This window comes from Piliocolobus tephrosceles, chromosome 7, assembly GCF_002776525.5.
Source record: "Piliocolobus tephrosceles isolate RC106 chromosome 7, ASM277652v3, whole genome shotgun sequence".
Taxonomy (NCBI): Eukaryota; Metazoa; Chordata; class Mammalia; order Primates; family Cercopithecidae; genus Piliocolobus; species Piliocolobus tephrosceles.
Window position 1 is genome coordinate 146,626,648 of NC_045440.1, and position 16,511 is coordinate 146,643,158.

The 16,511-nt window shown below is 54.5% G+C and overlaps 2 protein-coding genes across 14 annotated transcripts in view; one reads left to right on the forward strand and one right to left on the reverse strand.

Moving 5' to 3' along the window:
• Positions 1-1,177: 1,177 nt before the first annotated feature.
• On the forward strand, positions 1,178-10,582 carry ZNF696 (zinc finger protein 696). Of its 9 annotated transcripts, none has more exons than XR_004229064.1 (5): positions 1,178-1,624; positions 2,885-4,005; positions 5,192-5,288; positions 8,244-9,501; positions 9,836-10,582. XR_004229064.1 is itself a non-coding variant. In XM_031935925.1 (4 exons), the coding sequence occupies exons 3-4, from the start codon at positions 5,273-5,275 to the stop codon at positions 9,302-9,304; spliced, it is 1,077 nt and encodes a 358-aa protein (XP_031791785.1). In that variant the 5' UTR covers positions 1,178-1,624; positions 2,885-4,005; positions 5,192-5,272; the 3' UTR covers positions 9,305-10,582. The 9 variants fall into 9 exon arrangements, 7 of the variants coding, with proteins under 7 accessions (XP_031791785.1, XP_023083882.1, XP_031791788.1 ...); XR_004229065.1 differs by having other exon boundaries at positions 1,179-1,624; positions 8,244-9,361; XM_031935925.1 differs by having other exon boundaries at positions 8,244-10,582.
• A 3,598-nt stretch (positions 10,583-14,180) lies between these two features.
• TOP1MT (DNA topoisomerase I mitochondrial) overlaps positions 14,181-16,511 on the reverse strand; it is a 33,414-nt gene continuing 31,083 nt past the window's right edge. For all 5 annotated transcript variants that reach the window (XR_002734911.3, XR_002734914.1, XR_002734913.1 and 2 more), the window contains 2 exons: positions 14,402-14,546; positions 14,181-14,240 (listed from right to left, as the gene is read on the reverse strand). The gene's annotated coding sequence lies outside the window, so the exon portion shown is untranslated. The remainder of the gene's footprint in view (positions 14,241-14,401; positions 14,547-16,511) is intronic.

Genomic DNA, 16,511 nt, shown 5'->3' on the forward strand with positions numbered 1-16,511 from the left:
CAGGTGGACACCACCACACCCAGCTAATTTTTGTATTTTTAGTAGAGATGGGATTTCACCATGTTGGCCAGGCTGGTCTCAAACCCCTGACCTCAGGTGATCCACCTGCCTCGGCCTCCCAAAGTGCTGGGATTACAGGCGTGAGCCACTGTGCCTGGCCAAGCTCTCTTTGTTTTTAAGGGGTGCCTTGGTAATTTCTTCATCATACTTTTTTTTTCAGGGTAGCAGGTAAGGGACTCAGTGGATAGGCTCATGGAGACAGTCCTCGAAGGTCTGGTATTCTAAGACTCGGCTACTTTATTTTATTTATTTATTTTTTGAGACGGAGTCTCGCTCTGGAGTGCAGTGGCAAAATCTTACTGCATCCTCCACCTCCTGGGTTCAAGCGATTCTCCTGCCCCAGCCTCCCGAGTAGCTGGGACTAACGCAATCACCACCACGCCTAGCCAATTTTTTTTTTTTTTTTTTTTTTTTTGGCGGAGACTGGGTTTCACTATGTTTGCCAGGCTGGTCTCGAACTCCTGACCTGGAGTGATCCTCTTGCCTCGACCTCCCGGAGTTCTGTGATTACAGGCGTGAGCTCCCTCGCCGGCCTAGACTCGGCTACTTTTGAATCAAGAAATCCAGAAGTTTCTAGACTGTGAACTTGCTCTTTACCATGGACATTCACCACCTGCAACTTCCCAGGGGTTCTCTGTCTCGCCCCACACTGTGAGGACCCCCTTACCAAACAGAATTCCAGGGCGCGGGCTCTTCGCGGGATCTGAGCTATTCGCCGCCGGCGTCCTGAGTTGCTTGGGTTCACTCCCCCACCGCTGTGTCCCTGCCTGAGTCCTGCCTTGTGTTTTCGATTCTGTTTGTCAGGGGCCCTAGCGTGGGGCTTCTCTGTGGGAGAGCAGGAGGGAAGCAGTGAGGGGCGATTCTGGAGGAGGCAGAGTCCCGGGTGTCCGTGGGAACCTCCAAGGCCGGGCCACGGGACGGCTACCCTGGGCTGTGACACAGTCCAGGATCTTCGCTAAGGCACCTGCTGGAGGCTCCGCCTGGGTCCCAGGACCCTGACTGCGCCGGGCGGCTGCCAGCGAGGAGGCGGGGCCGAGGCGGGGCGGGAAAGGGGTGGGATCTGTTTGTTGGTGGGCGGGGCTTCTGGGTGGGCGGGGCTGCCGGCTCTGAGGTCTGAGCCCGGCTCCCGGTGGAGGAAGCTGACGACTCCTAGAGGTTCAGTGCGCCAGCCCGAAGTTGGGCCTGGAAAGGGGGCACCGCCTTCCCGGTTCTGGTGGATGGGGAGTGAGGGGAAGGACAAAAGCGGCACAGGGAACAGCATGACACGGGCCCGGGGCAGGGCGCATTTGGAAAGGGGCGAGGAGAGGACAGTGGCCTCTGGCACGGCGGCAGTGGGCCTGGAGAGGCAGTCGGGCCCCGTCGCGAAGAGCCTCCGGCCGGCGTAAGGAGCCGGGATTGTCTAGGAGGCAGTGGAGGCTCCGGAGAGCCAAGCGCCTCCCGCCCAGGCTCACGTGCTTGGAGTACCGGAGACTGCAGAGCAAGAGAGGGTCTTCAGAAGACCCACGACGTTCCACCGGGATGCGGAGAGGAACGGTTATTTGTACTTCTACATCATCTCTTTTGGGTGTGTGTGTGTGTGTGTTGTTGTCGTTGTTTTGCGACAGAATCTCTGTCACCCAGGCTGGAGTGCAGTGCTGATCTCGGCTCACTGCAGCCTCTGCCTCCTGGGCTCAAGTGATCCCCCGCCTCAGCCTCCCGAGTACCTGGGACCACAGGCGCCTGCCACCACGCCCGGCTAATTAAAAAAAATTTTTTTTTAGTCGACACAGAGGTCTGTGTTGCTCAGGCTGGTCTGAAACTCCTGGACTCAAACCATCCTGCGGCCTCGGCCTCCCAAAGTGCTGGGATTACATTCATGAGCCACTGCGCCCACCCGGTCTAAGTGTTTTGTTTATTTATTTGTTTTTATTTATTTAATTTTTTGAGACAAGAGTCTTGTTCTGTCGCCCAGGCTGGAGTGCAGTGGCGCAATCTCAGCTCATTGCAAGCTCCGCCTCCCGGGTTCACGCCATTCTCCTGCCTCAGCCTCCCGAGCAGCTGAGACTACAGGCACCCGCCATCACGCCCGGCTAAATTTTTTTGTATTTTTAGTACAGACGGTGTTTCACCGTGTTAGCCAGGATGGTCTCGATCTCCTGACCTCGTGATCCGCCCGTCTCGGCCTCCCAGAGTGCTGGGATTACAGGCTTGAGCCACCGCGCCGGGTCAAGTGTTTTACCTTTTATGTCTTACAACAGCTTCTAATTTGTTACAAATAAACGTTCAGCATGTGGTGGGAGTGTTCAGGTGTTTACTGGTGCAGTGCGCAAGGAACGCCGTTCCAGGCGCGAGATGTGGAGGCCCGGAGGCAGAAGCCCCGTGGCGGCAGCGCGCGCAGGGGACCTGGGCTCCCAGGGCTGTGGCCCCCCCGCCCCAGGTCCAGTGCCAGGGGCGCGTCTGGCCCTTTGTTGCTGTCTTTTTTTTTTTTTTTTTTTTTTTTTGAGACGGAGTCTTGCTCTGTCGCCCAGGCTGGAGTGCAGTGGCCGGATCTCAGGTCACTGCAAGCTCCGCCTCCCGGGTTTACACCATTCTCCTGCCTCAGCCTCCCGAGTAGCTGGGACTACAGGCGCCCGCCACCTAGCCCGGCTAATTTTTTTTATTTTTTAGTAGAGACGGCGTTTCACCGGGTTAGCCAGGATGGTCTCGATCTCCTGACCTCGTGATCCGCCCGTCTCGGCCTCCCAAAGTGCTGGGATTACAGGCTTGAGCCACCGCGCCCGGCTGTTGCTGTCTTATTAGGGTTCTTTCATGAGGGTCGCTTCTTAATTCTTTCTTTTCTCCCCAGAGAGGATCTACTTGTTGTAAGAAGGAAGAGCCCATACTGCAGCTGTACACTTTGCACACATGATGAAAAGCGTCACTTTTGCAGCATTCCAGCTGGAGATGCGTGACCTTCAGTCTGCGGCGGGCGGCAGGGCGAGAGACTTGGACAGGAGGTGCATCTTGCCCAGGGAAGGCTGAACGAATGAGAGCTCGGTCCCTGGTAAGAAAGAGCCCAGAGCATGCGAGAGGCGGGCAGCAAAGGCTTCTCTGCAGCGGAGACGCGAGGGCGGCGACCTGCAGGGAGGCGGGGGCAGCGCCTGGGGCGCTCCAAACTCTCGACCCCAAGGAGGCCCACGCTCGGGATCAGCGTGCTGCCACAGCCCCGGGGGCCTGGAGGGGCCCGTGCGCCGAGCGGAGGACCCGGGACAAGCGCGGGGCGCTGCGGGGAACGGAAGGGAACGCGCGTGGTCTCCCCACCGCGGGCCTTCCACGCCTCCTGACACGTATTGCGGGCGCCCGGGTCCGGTCCTCAGTTGGCTCGAGCCGAATCCCGGCGCGCCAACGGCTCTACCTTGCCCGCCACGAGGCGGGGCTTCCTGCCGGCAGGAAGGACTCGGCTGGCGCCTGCGGGCAACCGTAGAGCTGAAGGCGCCGCGGCCGGGCGGTCCAGCTCTCCGGGGCCGCCGAGCGCACTGTCCTGCCGCGGCCCAGAGCGTCACCGGAAGTGCCTGGGGGGCGGGCCAGAGTGGGGACTGCGGCGCTTCCGGCGCGCGGCGGGGCGGGGACCGTTGCGGGTGCAGTTCAGCTGCCCTGGATGCCGCGGCCCCGGATATTCTTGCTCTGGCGTCGATTCAGAAGGGTCAGGGAGCGGCCGAGGGGACGGGGCTGGCACCGCCGTCCTGGCCGGCGCGTCCCGCACTCCCCTTGCAGCGCAGGCCCCAGCCGCTCTCGGGCGCGGCGTGGAGGAGGCGGCCCTGCAGGTGCATTCCCGGGATCCCGACGCGGGCGGGGCTTCCGGGGGGCTGAGTCCCCCCCCCCCCGCGCGTCTTCAGGCCTTTGTAAGTTGTCAAATTTCCCACCGGCCCAGCTCATCAAGCCTCTTCCCAGCTGTGAACAGGAGAGCCTGTTACCTAATTCTTGCCGGTAAGGTACTTTCAAAACTCTGCTTCCAGACTAAAAAATTGCACTTTAAATACCTTTTTGCAAAATAGGCGGGGTCTCGCTATGTTTCCCAGGCTGGCCGCCTATTCCTGGGCTCAAGCGATCCTCCCGCTCAGCCTCTCTGGCAGGCGGGATTACAGGCGGCTTGAATTAAATTTACTAATTAATTACTTTTTATATACTTATTTTTTTAAGACAGGGTCTCATTCTAACGCCCAGCTGGAGTGCAGTGGCGAAATCTCAGTTCACCCCAGCCTAGACCTGGGCTCAGGCAATCCTCCCACCTCAGCCTCCCTAGTAGCTGGGACTACAGACGCCTACCATCACACCTGGCTAATTTTTCGATTTTTTGTAGAGACGGGGTCTCACTATGTTGCCCAGGCTGGTCAGGAACTCTTGTACTCAGTCCTCCATCCCGAGCCTCTTGAAGTGTTAGGATTGCAAGTGTGAGCCACAGCACCAGCCAAATTACATTTCTTAGTTGCACTTGAGGTGAGACTCCCCCCAAAAATGTATTGCTTACTGGTTTTTCTTCTTGGTGAATTACATATTCATGATCTTTGCCAATTTGCCTTCCTTTCTTATTAATATATAGAGATCTTTATCAGCTAGGGATGAATCTTTGCACATATTTCCCCCTTTTTTGTTTTTGTTTTTTTACATTAAATTTTTTTATGTAGTTAAATTTGTCAGACATCTGATGTCAGGCTTAGAAAAATCATTCCTCAGTCCAAAACTTTACCATTCAAATAATTTGTTCTTTTTTTCTGGTTTAACATTTTTATATTCAAATCCTTGTAACTATCAAGAAAATTTTAAAATCCATGGAAATTTCTTTAGCTACGTGAAGACTGCTGGAGGGCGTGAGCTTGCTGAGCATGGAGCTAGGAAGCTGTGGCCACGCCCACCTGTGCTCTGTGTCCGCCCCGGGTCGGGGGGAACCAGCAGAGCCTGGACCAGAGTTCCCGGGCATCCCGCAGAACACCGCTTCTGGGAGTGACTGTTGAGCCAGGACCTTGATTGCCAGTGACAGGGTTGGGCCCAGCTGGGTGTTGCAGCTCCTGCAGGGCCTATTCTGACCATCTCCCCTGAAGGCATTCTGACCTCACTGCCCCAGCCCCTGTACCTAGCCCTGGCTGCGATTTATTTTCCTTTTCTTTTACCTCAGCAGAAATTGTTCTGACTGCTGGTGTTCTGCAAGGTGGAGCCAGGAGGAGAGCCCCCAGGGGCCAAGGAGAGCAGTACCCTGATGGAGGCCCTTGCAGGTGAGGGGACACGTCCACAGTTGGGCCCAGAGTTCCAGGGCAGGAATTGAACAGGAATATAGGAAAAACACCATGTCCGAGTCACTGGCACAGAGCGTATACTGTGTCCTCGGGCGCAGGGTGAGGGAGGGAGGTAAACGCAGGCCCGTCAGATCTCCTGGGCATGTTTGGTGACTGTCTTTGCCAGTGAACTGAGAGCTTTTGGTTAGAAAGCCTGGCAGCCCCAGGCTCTGCCTCGGGGAAGGCCTCGCTCAGTGCTGCTCAGCCTTGGCACTGTGGCTGTTTTGGAATGGATGAGTCTTTGTTGAGGGGCCATCCTGTGCATTGTGGGAGGTTCGGCAGCACCCTCGCCTCTGCCCACTTGCTGTCAGTAGCGCCCCCTCCCAGTTGTGACAACCAGAAACATCTCCACACATTGTCAAATGTGCCCTCGGGACAGAATCGCCCACATGAGAACACTGTTTTATGTTTTGGGGCCACCCTGACAGTGTGTCCCAGCGACAGGCGGGAGGTGGGGTGGGTAGTGCAGGCCCTGCTATGGGGTCTGGGATTGCCTCCCTTGGAAAGGCATCCTCAGGGCCTGCAAGCTGGATCCAGTAGAGCTCCACCGTGTATGTGGCCCCTTCTCATTGTAGTTTTGGTTCTTTTTCCTCATGAGCAATACCTTTGAGTCAGTTCTTGAACTTCCAAGTCTGCAAACCACACAAGACCAGGGCTGGCCTCTGCTGAGGGCTTCTGTTCTGCGCACCACCCTGAGCCTCTCCCACCCCCTGGCTGCTCAGTGTCATGGGTCTGCAAGGGCAGAGAGAGGTGGGGACTGTTGACAGCAGCCTGCTCTCATCTGCCCTGGAACGTCCCTGCCCCACCCCCACCTCCACAGGCGTTTCCGTCACATCTGCACCCTCCACATTCTTGAAAGGTGCAGCCGGGACTCAGCCGCTTCTCTTCCGCTGCCACAGCAGACTGCCTGCAGGCAGAGAAGTCCCGCTCAGTTGCTGTGCTGGCCTCGGGGGCCCCTGTCCTCCCACTGCCGCTCCTGGCTGAGCCCTCCTGCCTCCTATGCAGGGCGAGGTCAGTAGCCAGCTTTCTCACATCCCAGGGTTTCGTCCCTACCCTTAAGCCTTTTTTCTAAATGGCCACATGGTCTGTCCGTGTGAGCCGGAGGAACCAAATCTAACCAGTGGCTTCACTGCCAGACAAGGACCACTGATAACGCAGCCTGGTCAGGGCTGCTCAGCCCAGCCAGCGCCACTGCCCAGCCACATGGGTTGCTCCTTCCAGCTTGTAGTCCGGATTTCTGTTTTTTTTTTTTTTTTTTTTTTTTTAGACAAAGTCTTGCTCTGTCACCAGGCTGGAATGCAGTGACACAAGCTCACTGCAGCCTCCACCTCCTGAGTTCAAGCGATTCTTCTGCCTCAGCCTCTCAAGTGGCTGGGACTACAGGTGTGCGCCACCACGCCCGGATAATTTTTGTATTTTTAGTAGAGACGGGGTTTCACCATGTTAGCCAGGATGGTCTTCATCTCTTGACATCGTGATCTGCCCGCCTTGGCCTCCCAAAGTGCTGGGATTACAGGCGTGAGCCACCATGACCGGCCTCTTGGTCCGGATTTCTGAGTGAGGACACTCCTGTTTGCACTTAACAGAAGCCCTCAGAGTTCGGTGTTTGGGGGGAGTTGTTAAGGAGGCCACGTTGTCTCAGGGAGTCCAAGGTAAAAGGAATGAGCTGGGGCCACGGCTGGGTGTGGTGGCTCACACCTGTAATCCTGGCACTTTAGGAGACCGAGGTGGGAGGAAGGTTGAACCCAGGAGTTCAAGAGCAGCCTGGGCAACACATTGACACAGTCTCCACAAAAAATTTTAAAAATAGCCTGGTGTGGTGGTGCTCACCTGGAGTTCCACCTACTTGGGAGGCAGAGGGAAGATCACTTGAGCCCTGAGGCTGCAGTGAGCCATGATGGCACCACTGCTCTCCAGCCTGGGTGATAGAGCAAGACCCTGGCTCACAAAAAAGGAAGGAAGGACAGACAGAAGGCAGAGCTGGGCCGTGGGCTCTGTTGGGTGCCACCATCCCCACGCCTCCTGCTGCATCTGCCTCGCTCCTGTCCTGGCTTGCTGCCAGCAGTCTCTAGCTTCTTTTGCTTTCCCAGCTGTCCCGCAGAGTAAGGCAGTGCCCAGAGCCTGCATTTCTGTCCCCAGGACTGGGTGGGCTGAGATTGGAGGTTTAGCCCCGTTTAGCCTCGTTTCAGTATGTGTGTGTAGTTAGTTAGTTAGTTAGTTAGTTATTTTGAGATGGAGTCTCACTCTGTCACCCAGGCTGGAGTGCAGTGGCACGATCTCAGCTCACTGCAAGCTCCGCCTCCCGGGATCATGCCATTCTCCTGCCTCAGCCTCCTAAGTGAGTAGCTGGGACTACAGGCGCCGCCACCACGCCCGGCTAATTTTTTATGTGTTTAGTAGAGATGGGGTTTCACCGTGTTAGCCAGGATGGTCTCGATCTCCTGACCTCGTGATTCGCCTGCCTCGGCCTCCCAAAGTGCTGGGATTACAGGCATGAGCCACCACGCCCAGCCTTCTGTTTGTATATTTTTAAAATTCTATTTTTTTTTAAGAGACAGGATCTCACTGTGTTGGCCAGGCTGGTCTCGAGTTCCAAGTCTCAAGTGGTCCTCCTGCCTCAGCCTCCCAAAATGTGGGGATTACAGGTGTGAGTCACCACGCCCAGCCCCACAGCCCCGTTTCTAGAGTGGCAGTGCAGGACTCTCATCCACCTCATAACCACAGGGGTTAAGAAGGTGGGGAGGAGAAAAAACTAGGCGGGCAAAATCAAAGGTGTCTTTGGCACACTGATGTCACCATCACCGTCATTGTCCTGTCGTCACCACGATTGCCAGAGCCAGCCTTGACTCACATTCTCTTGCATCTAAAATCGTTCCTGTCTGGCCTCTTTTTCAGTTGTGAAGGCTGCTTTCCTGTCGCAGGCCCCAAGTGGCAGCGGATCAGCCGAGGTGCAGGCAGCTCAGAGTAGGGAGCCTGCACCAGAGCCAGGCGCTCCCGAGGGAGAGGGCCACGGCGCGGGGCCTCCCCAGGCGCTGGGGTCTCTTGGCCTTTGTGAAAACGAGGAAGCCAGAGAGAGGCCCAGAGGTTCCCCTCGAGGTCCGGTCATTTCTGAGAAAACTGGAGGACAGAGTGGCCGCGAGTCAGACGTCCCTCCGAACTTAGGCCCGGGAGCAGAGGGCAGGGGCGGCTGGAAGGGGCGGCCTTTCCCGTGCAGCGCCTGTGGCCGCAGCTTCAAATGCTCCTCGGACGCGGCGAAGCACCGGAGCATCCACTCCGGGGAGAAGCCGTACGAGTGCAGCGACTGCGGGAAGGCCTTCATCCACAGCTCGCACGTGGTCCGACACCAGCGGGCGCACAGCGGGGAGCGGCCCTACGCGTGCGCCGAGTGCGGCAAGGCCTTCAGCCAGAGCTTCAACCTCCTGCGGCACCAGCGCGTGCACACGGGCGAGAAGCCCTACGCGTGCGCCGACTGTGGCAAGGCTTTCGGCCAGAGGGCGGACGCCGCCAAGCACCGCCGCACCCACACCGGGGAGAGGCTGTACGCGTGCGGCGAGTGCGGGAAGCGCTTCCTGCACAGCTCGAACGTGGTCCGGCACCGGCGGACCCACCACGGGGAGAACCCGTACGAGTGCCGGGAGTGCGGCCAGGCCTTCAGCCAGAGCTCCAACCTCCTCCAGCACCAGCGCGTGCACACGGGGGAGCGGCCCTTCGCCTGCCAGGACTGCGGCCGCGCCTTCAGCCGCAGCTCCTTCCTCCGCGAGCACCGCCGCATCCACACCGGGGAGAAGCCCCACGAGTGCGGCCACTGCGGGCGCGCGTTCCGGGCGCTGTCGGGCTTCTTCCGGCACCAGCGGCTCCACACGGGCGAGAAGCCGTTCCGCTGCACCGAGTGTGGCCGCGCCTTTCGCCTGAGCTTCCACCTCATCCAGCACCAGCGGGTGCACGGCGCCGAGTGAGCCGGGGCTGCTGCTGAAGAGATGCCAGCGGCCTGGTGGGCGTAAGGCCGAGGCCGGGTGAGTCTTGTCCGCACCATGCGCGGTGAGGAAGTAACAACCGGCTGCTCGCCTGGTTCTCGGGCTGCAAAAGCCTCGCCCAGCCCAGCCTGCATCTGCCTTGGCTTGGGAGCAGTCAGGAGAGAGAGGGCTCGGCAAAGGTGAGCGCTGCCCATGGGAGGCGATTCCCAGAGGCGGGGAGGTCTCAGGGGTCTGTCCCGGGCCGGCCGGCCGCCCGCTGCTGAGACGCCTCCCCTCCCACTATCAGCGGCAGCGAAGGTCTCATCTCCTGCTAGGGTGTAGTGGCCGGTGATTGGGTCATTCCAACGCAGCCAGGCCTCCATCAAAACCCTGCATGAGACGAGGGGCAGAGGGTCTCGAGCTTCAGGTTGGCGAAGGCGGGGTGGGGGGGGCAGTTAGGAAGGGGGCCTCGCGCCCTCCCCCCGTACCTGGCAGGCAAGCAGTTCATCCATGCCTTTCAACGCCTTTTCACAGCTGGTTGCTATGGTCCCGAGTTCTGTGTGCTTAGAAAATTATGGAACTTGTCCCGGCGCGGTGGCTTCTGCTTGTAATCCCAGCACTTCGGGAGGCCGAGGCGGGCGGATCACGCAGTCAAGAGATCGAGACCATCCTGACCAACATGGTGAAACCCTGTCTCTACTAAAAATACAAAAATTAGCTGGGCGAGGTGGCGCGCGCCTGTAATCCCAGCTACTCGGGAGCCTGGGGCAGAAGAATCGCTTGAAGCCGGGAGGCGGAGGTTGCAGTGAGCCGAGATTTCGCCACTGCACTCCAGCCTCGCGACAGAGGGAGACTCCATCTCAAAAAACAAACAAAACATTATGGAACCTGAGAAAGGGGGTCGTGGGGACCCCAGGGCCCACTGTCTGCACTTGGCATCTGAAGTGGGGGTGGTCTTGTGGGACTGACCCCTTATTCTGTGGGTTCTGCACTAACTCCGGGCAGTTGGTGTCAGAATCGAGTTAAATCGAAGGACATCTCCTTGGTGTCTGAGAGTTGGAGAGCTGGTTGGTATGGAGGGAAGGCTCACAGCCACGTGATTTCAGAAGCTTCTGTCGGTAGAGAAATCGTTTTGTCTTTGAGACTGTTATGAGTATGTACAAATGTTATTTCCTGTAAAATATTTTCATTCTTTAAAATGTTATTTCCGAGATAGAAAAGTAGAAGTGTCTCTTTGGGGAACGTTTTTGGGTGCGTCAAGTAAAGCACTGTCATCATGAATTAAGCCAGGTGGGCTTTGAGTTTCTTGGGATGACTGAGGGAAATGTGAGCCGCCCACTGGCCGTGAGCCCTGGGGCGTGGTTGCAGGATTCACCCATCCTGGTCTGGCTGTGGCTTGGGACCACCTCCTCCAGTTCTCTGCCCCAGGTAAGGACTGATTAGGAATAATTCTGGGTCCTGTGCTGGCTGCCACTTCCAAGACAGTCGCTTTGAGGGCTCTTGTTGGCACAGGGCATGAGCTTGGGGTTGTGCAGCCTGTAGGGGCAGGGGTGCTCTCAGAATGGATGTGGTGGCCCCACAGTTCATTAAGCTCCTGACTCCTGGGCCAGGGGTGAGGTGGGAAGATGAGCCTGTGTCTCCCGTGCGGAGCCAAGACCCTCAGGCCAGCTGAAGGCGACCTTCCAGGTACCAGCAGAGGTCAAAGCACCTGCTCTCCAAAGGAAGTTCACCCAGCTTAGCCTCATCCCTGCTTGTAAGTCAGGCATTCAGCTTGCATTCAGAGATCCCCAAGCACACAAGGAGAGTCAGCTGACTGAGGGCCAACAGAAACAGCAGGCAGCTGCTCTCAGCCACAAAGAAATGCAGATCCTGAAACTGTCATCATACAGGTGAGAGGATAGTTATGTGTGCGGCGCGGTGACAGTGATGAGAAAGCTGTAGGATACATACTGTCACCTGTGAATAGGCAGGACTTAAAGAACTTTTGGAAATGAAAAATAGGCTAGACCCAGTGGCGCATGCCTATAATCCCAACACTTTGGGAGGCCTAAGAGGGAGGATCACTTGAGCCCAGGAGTTCAAGACCAGCCTAGGCAACATAGTGCTGGGCACAGTGGCTCACGCCTGTAAGCCCAGCACTTTGGCAGGCTGAGGCAGTGGATCACCTGAGGTCAGGAGTTTGAGACTATCCTGGCCAACACGGCAAAACCCCATTTCTACTAAAAATACAAAATTAGCTGGGCCTGGTGGCCCATACCTGTAATCCCAGCTACTCAGGAGGCTGAGGCAGAAGAATCCCTTGAACCTGGGAGGCAGAGGCTGCAGTGAGCCGAGATCACGCCATTGCACTCCAGCCTGGGCAAAAAGAGCAAAACTCCATCTTAAAAAAAAAAAGGAAAATGATCTGAGTGATGGTCTTAGATATAAGATGGAATGGCAAGCAAAATTATGAATATATACGCATGTATAAAAGAATGTCAACTAAAATTCTGGACGACAATAGCTGTAAATTAGAAGGGATAGAAATGTTCTAAGACCCTCCTATTGTTGGGAAGCGGGTGTAAGATAGTGTTTAATTTGACTTTGATAAGTTAAATGTGCATAGTGTAATTTAATGTTAATTACTAAAAGAGTGTAACCAGTCTATACATCTCTAATCCAATAAAAAGAATAATTTAAAATGTAATTTAAAATGTAGTCCCAGCTACTTGGGAGACTGAGGCAGGAGGATCTCAGTTTGGATCCTCAGACCAGGAGTTTGAGGCAGCAGTGAGCTATGATTGTGCTGCTGTACTCCAGACTGGACAACACAAAGAGATCCCATAAAATAAATAAATGAAACGAACACAAACTTCTGTCAATTAAAAAATAAGAAAAATCAGGCTGGCCCTTGAGCGCTGTGGCTCACACCTCTAATCCCAGCACTTTGGAGGCCAAAGTGGGCAGATTGCTCAAGCCTAGGAGTTCGAAACCAGCCTGGGCAACATAGGGAGAACCTGTCTCTACAAAAAAATACAAAAAGTAAGCTGGGCATGGTGGAGCATGCCTGTAGTTCCAACCACCCAGGAGGCTGAGGTGGGAGGATCACCTGAGCCTGGAAGCTCGAGACTGCAGTGAGTTGTAGTCACGCCACTACACTCCAGCCTGGGCAACAGAGTGAGACCCTCTCTCAAAAAAAAAAAAAAATCAGAAACAAACTGGGCAAATTAAGATGATGGAAACAAAACTAAATTATGTCCCTAACCACAGTAAGCTTTATGGAATTGCCGGTTAACAGGTAAAAGTTAGGGCCGGGCACAGTGGTTCATGCCTGTGATCCCAGCACTTTGGGAGGCTGAGGCGGGTGGAACACCTGAGGTCAGAGGTTCGAGACCAGCCTGGCCAACATGGTGAAACCCCCCATCTCTACTAAAAATACAAAAAATTAGCCGGTTGTGGTGGTGCATGCGTGTAATCCCAGCTACTCGGGAGGCTGAGACAGGAGAATGGCTTGAACCTGGGAGGCGGAGGTTGCAGTGAGCCAAGATCGTGCCACTGCACTCCAGCCTGGGCGACAGAGCGAGACTGTCTCACATACACACACACACAGGTAAAGGCTAGGAGGAAAATCCATGACCCAGAGTCACACACATGAACACACACAGGAGGGAGGCGTGAGTCAACCAAGGGGAGGAAAGGCCAGCTCAGGTGCCTCAGAGGTGAGAGGCAGTCACGTGCCATGTGAAGCCCAGAACATTGGTTTAAAAAGGAAACTCAAAAATAATGATGGGCCAGGTGCAGTGGCTCACGCCTGTAATCCCAACACTTTGGGAGGCCCACGCGGGCGATCACTTGAAATCAGAAATTCGAGACCAGCCTGGCCAACATGACAAAACTCCATTTCTATTAATTATACAAAAATTAGCCAAGCTTGGTGGTGTGCGCCTGTAATCCCAACTACTTGGGAGGTTGAGGCACGAGAATCACTTGAACCTGCGAGGCGGAGGCTGCAGTGAGCCGAGATCCGGCCAGTGACTCCAGCCTGGGTGTCACCCAGACTCAGACTCCACCTCAAAAACAATAAAAAAAAATTAAAATGTCTTAGAAATGGAAATGTGATAGGCAAAATTAAACTAGCAAGAAGGTGGAAAGTGGAGAAAATCTGTTTGAAAGAATGAAAAGAAGGTGGGTGATAGGATAGATTAAGACCAACAGGAATTCCAAGGGGGGAAAAGCAAAAACAGAAGATGGTGGGAATGAAGTTTAGAGAAACAATTTTCCCCCAGAACTGAGAAACATGCATCTCCAGAGTGAAAGCACCTGCCGATATCCCGCACAAAGATGGAAGAAACGACCTACATCCAGGCATGACGTGAAACATCAGACAGTCCGGGACATACAGACGGTCCCAGAGCGCAGATCACACGGAGGCTGAGAAATAAATCCCTTCCCAAGGGCAAACTGGAAGTTAGAAAACATCGGAACAATGCTTCGAAAATTACAAGTGAAAATAATTTGCAACCTAGGATTTTATACCTACCCAAGTGGTCAGTCAAGTGTGACGGTACGACAGCATTTTCAGATATGCAAACTCTAAGTTTTAAAAATTCATTTTCATAATACATGTTTTCAGGAGCCTACTAAAGGAGGAGCTCCAAATCAAGGGAGTAAACCAAGGAAGAGGAAGAAGTGGGGCCGGCCACTGTGCTGTAATCCTAGTACTTTGGAAGGCTGGGCAGGCGGATCACTACGTCAGGAGTTCAAGACCAGCCTGGCCAATATGGTGAAACCCCGTCTCTACTAAAAATACAAAAATTAGTTGGGCGTGATGGTGCGTGCCTGTAGTCCCAGCTACTCAGGAGGCTGAGGCAGGAGAATCGCTGGAACCTGAGAGGTGGAAGTTGCAGTGAGCCAAGATTACACCACTGCACTCCAGCCTGGCAACAGAGCAAGAATCCATCTGAAAAAAAAAAAAAGAGGAAGAAGTGGAATCTTGTAAACGGGGTTAGTGGTGAGGCATCCCCACGTGACAGCGGAGCCCCAGGGCTGGGCAGAGAGAGCCGCGTGTCCTGGGACCGTCTGAAATTTCCCACAGTCCACTCTGGAGCCACAGTGACTTACTTTCCTTCCACAAGTAAAATATGCTCGCCACTCCCCACTCAAGCCACCCAGAGGTCTGTTCCTGCTGCTGTCTCAGCTCAGAGGCGGTCAGCTCATGAGTCTCCTCTGGTCCGGATATATGTGAGATGCCTCTTGAGGCTGTAAACTAAAGAAAAAAAATCACCTGCCTCTACCCCAGCATAGGATTTTGAGACACGGCCAGGATAAGCACAATAATGCTCCCGTTTGAAAAAGAGAGGTGGGGGCTCATTTACTGCAGACCCAGTCTGTAGCACTTCCGTGACACAGTCAACAGCATGTTGCCAAGGGACCTTGTTTAGGGGGCAGAGTCTGTGTCATTTTTAGGGCCCCATTTTCCCTGGGAGTGACATTATTATCCTTTTTTCCCCCCCTCAGATTTTGGCTCTGCCCTTGGTATCTCTCCTCTGTGTTTTGAGATGTCCGACAGCCTGTATTTGAGGCTAAACCGCTTTCTCAGTTGCTCACTGCCTGTAGAAGGAGGGAACCCAAAGGCTTCATTTTCAACTGTCTCCGTCTCTCTTCATTTAAACTGATAACAGCGCCCTTAAAAATCTTGTGGGTTTCTGGCCAGGCACGGTGGCTCACGCCCGTATCCCAGCACTTTGTGAGGCCAAGGCAGGCGGATCACGAGGTCAAGAGATTGAGACCATCCTGGCCAACATGGTGAAACCCCGTCTCTATTAAAATTACAAAATTTAGCTGGGTGTGGTGGTGGGCACCTGTAGTCCCAGCTACTCAGGAGGCTGAGGCAGGAGAATTGCTTGAACCCAGGAGTCAGAGTCTGCAGTGATCCAAGATCGCACCATTGCCCTCTAGCCTGGCGAAAGAGCGAGACTCCATCTCAAAAAAAAAAATCTTGTGGGATTCTTAGATTATGTTCTCCACTAGACAAAAAACAGACTTAAACATTTGTCAGTGTTTTATCTGTTTTGTATGATGTGTTAGCATGTTGTGGGAAAACATCCTTTAGCGTCTTAGAAACGCTTTTGTCTAGCTGATAGGGTTTGTACTACATACTATCTTCTATCTTTTTATTTTTTTTTTAGAGACAGGGTCTTGCTCTGTTACTCAGGCTAGAGTACAATGGTGCAGCCAGTTCACAGCAGCCTTGAACTCCTGGCCTCCCACCTCAGCCTCCCAAAGGGCAGGGATGACAGGTGTGAGCCACCACACCCAGCCCCAAGATAGTAAACCTTTCTGGGGCCTTAACAATGGATATGGCCACAACCTTGATTTTATCTTTATCCTGAGGCCACTTATGACTTGAATATTTTGCGGGCAGTGGTGATGCACCCTAGAGTCCCAGCTGGTCAGGATGCTGAAGCAGGAGGATCCCTTGAGCAATATAGGGAGAACCTTGTCTCTAAAAAACAAAAAGCAAATTTAAAACAATTTTTAAAAGACAATGCTTTGCTGACTGCAGAGACAACAACATGTGAGATGGTTTTGTTTCCCAAACCAGTTCAGGCCCTGGCTCTATTTCCTCCAGATTCCGCCTGCAGACTAGACGATCCCTCCTTTCGCGCATTTCACCCTCACGGGCCTCACCAGTGCCATGAGGAGCGTTCCACTGAAATTTTTGCCGCTCTGTCTGGAGCTCTGCTTAGCCGGATCTGTTTTCTAATTTCCAAGTTACTGAAGGCAATTTTTTTTCTTTTTTTTTTTTTTGAGACAAAGTCTCACTCTGCTGCCCAGGCTGGAGTGCAGTGGTGCAATCTCAGTTCACTGCAAGCTCTGCCTCCCAGGTTTACGCCATTCTTCTGCCTCAGCCTCCTGAGTAGCTGGGACTACAGGTGCCCACCACCATGTCTGGCTAATTTTTTGGTTTTTAGTAGAGATGGGGTTTTACCATGTTAGCCAGGATGGTCTCGATCTCCTGACCTCGTGATCCACCCGCCTCGGCCTCCCAAAGTGCTGGGATGACAGGCGTGAGCCACCACGCCCGGCCCTTTTTTTTTTTTTGAGACAGAGTCTGGTTCTGTTTCCCAGGCTGGAGTGCAATGGCGCGATCTCGGCTCACTGCAGCCTCCACCTCCCGGGTTCAAGTGATTCTCCTGCCTCAGCCTCCTAAGCAGCTGGGATTACAGGC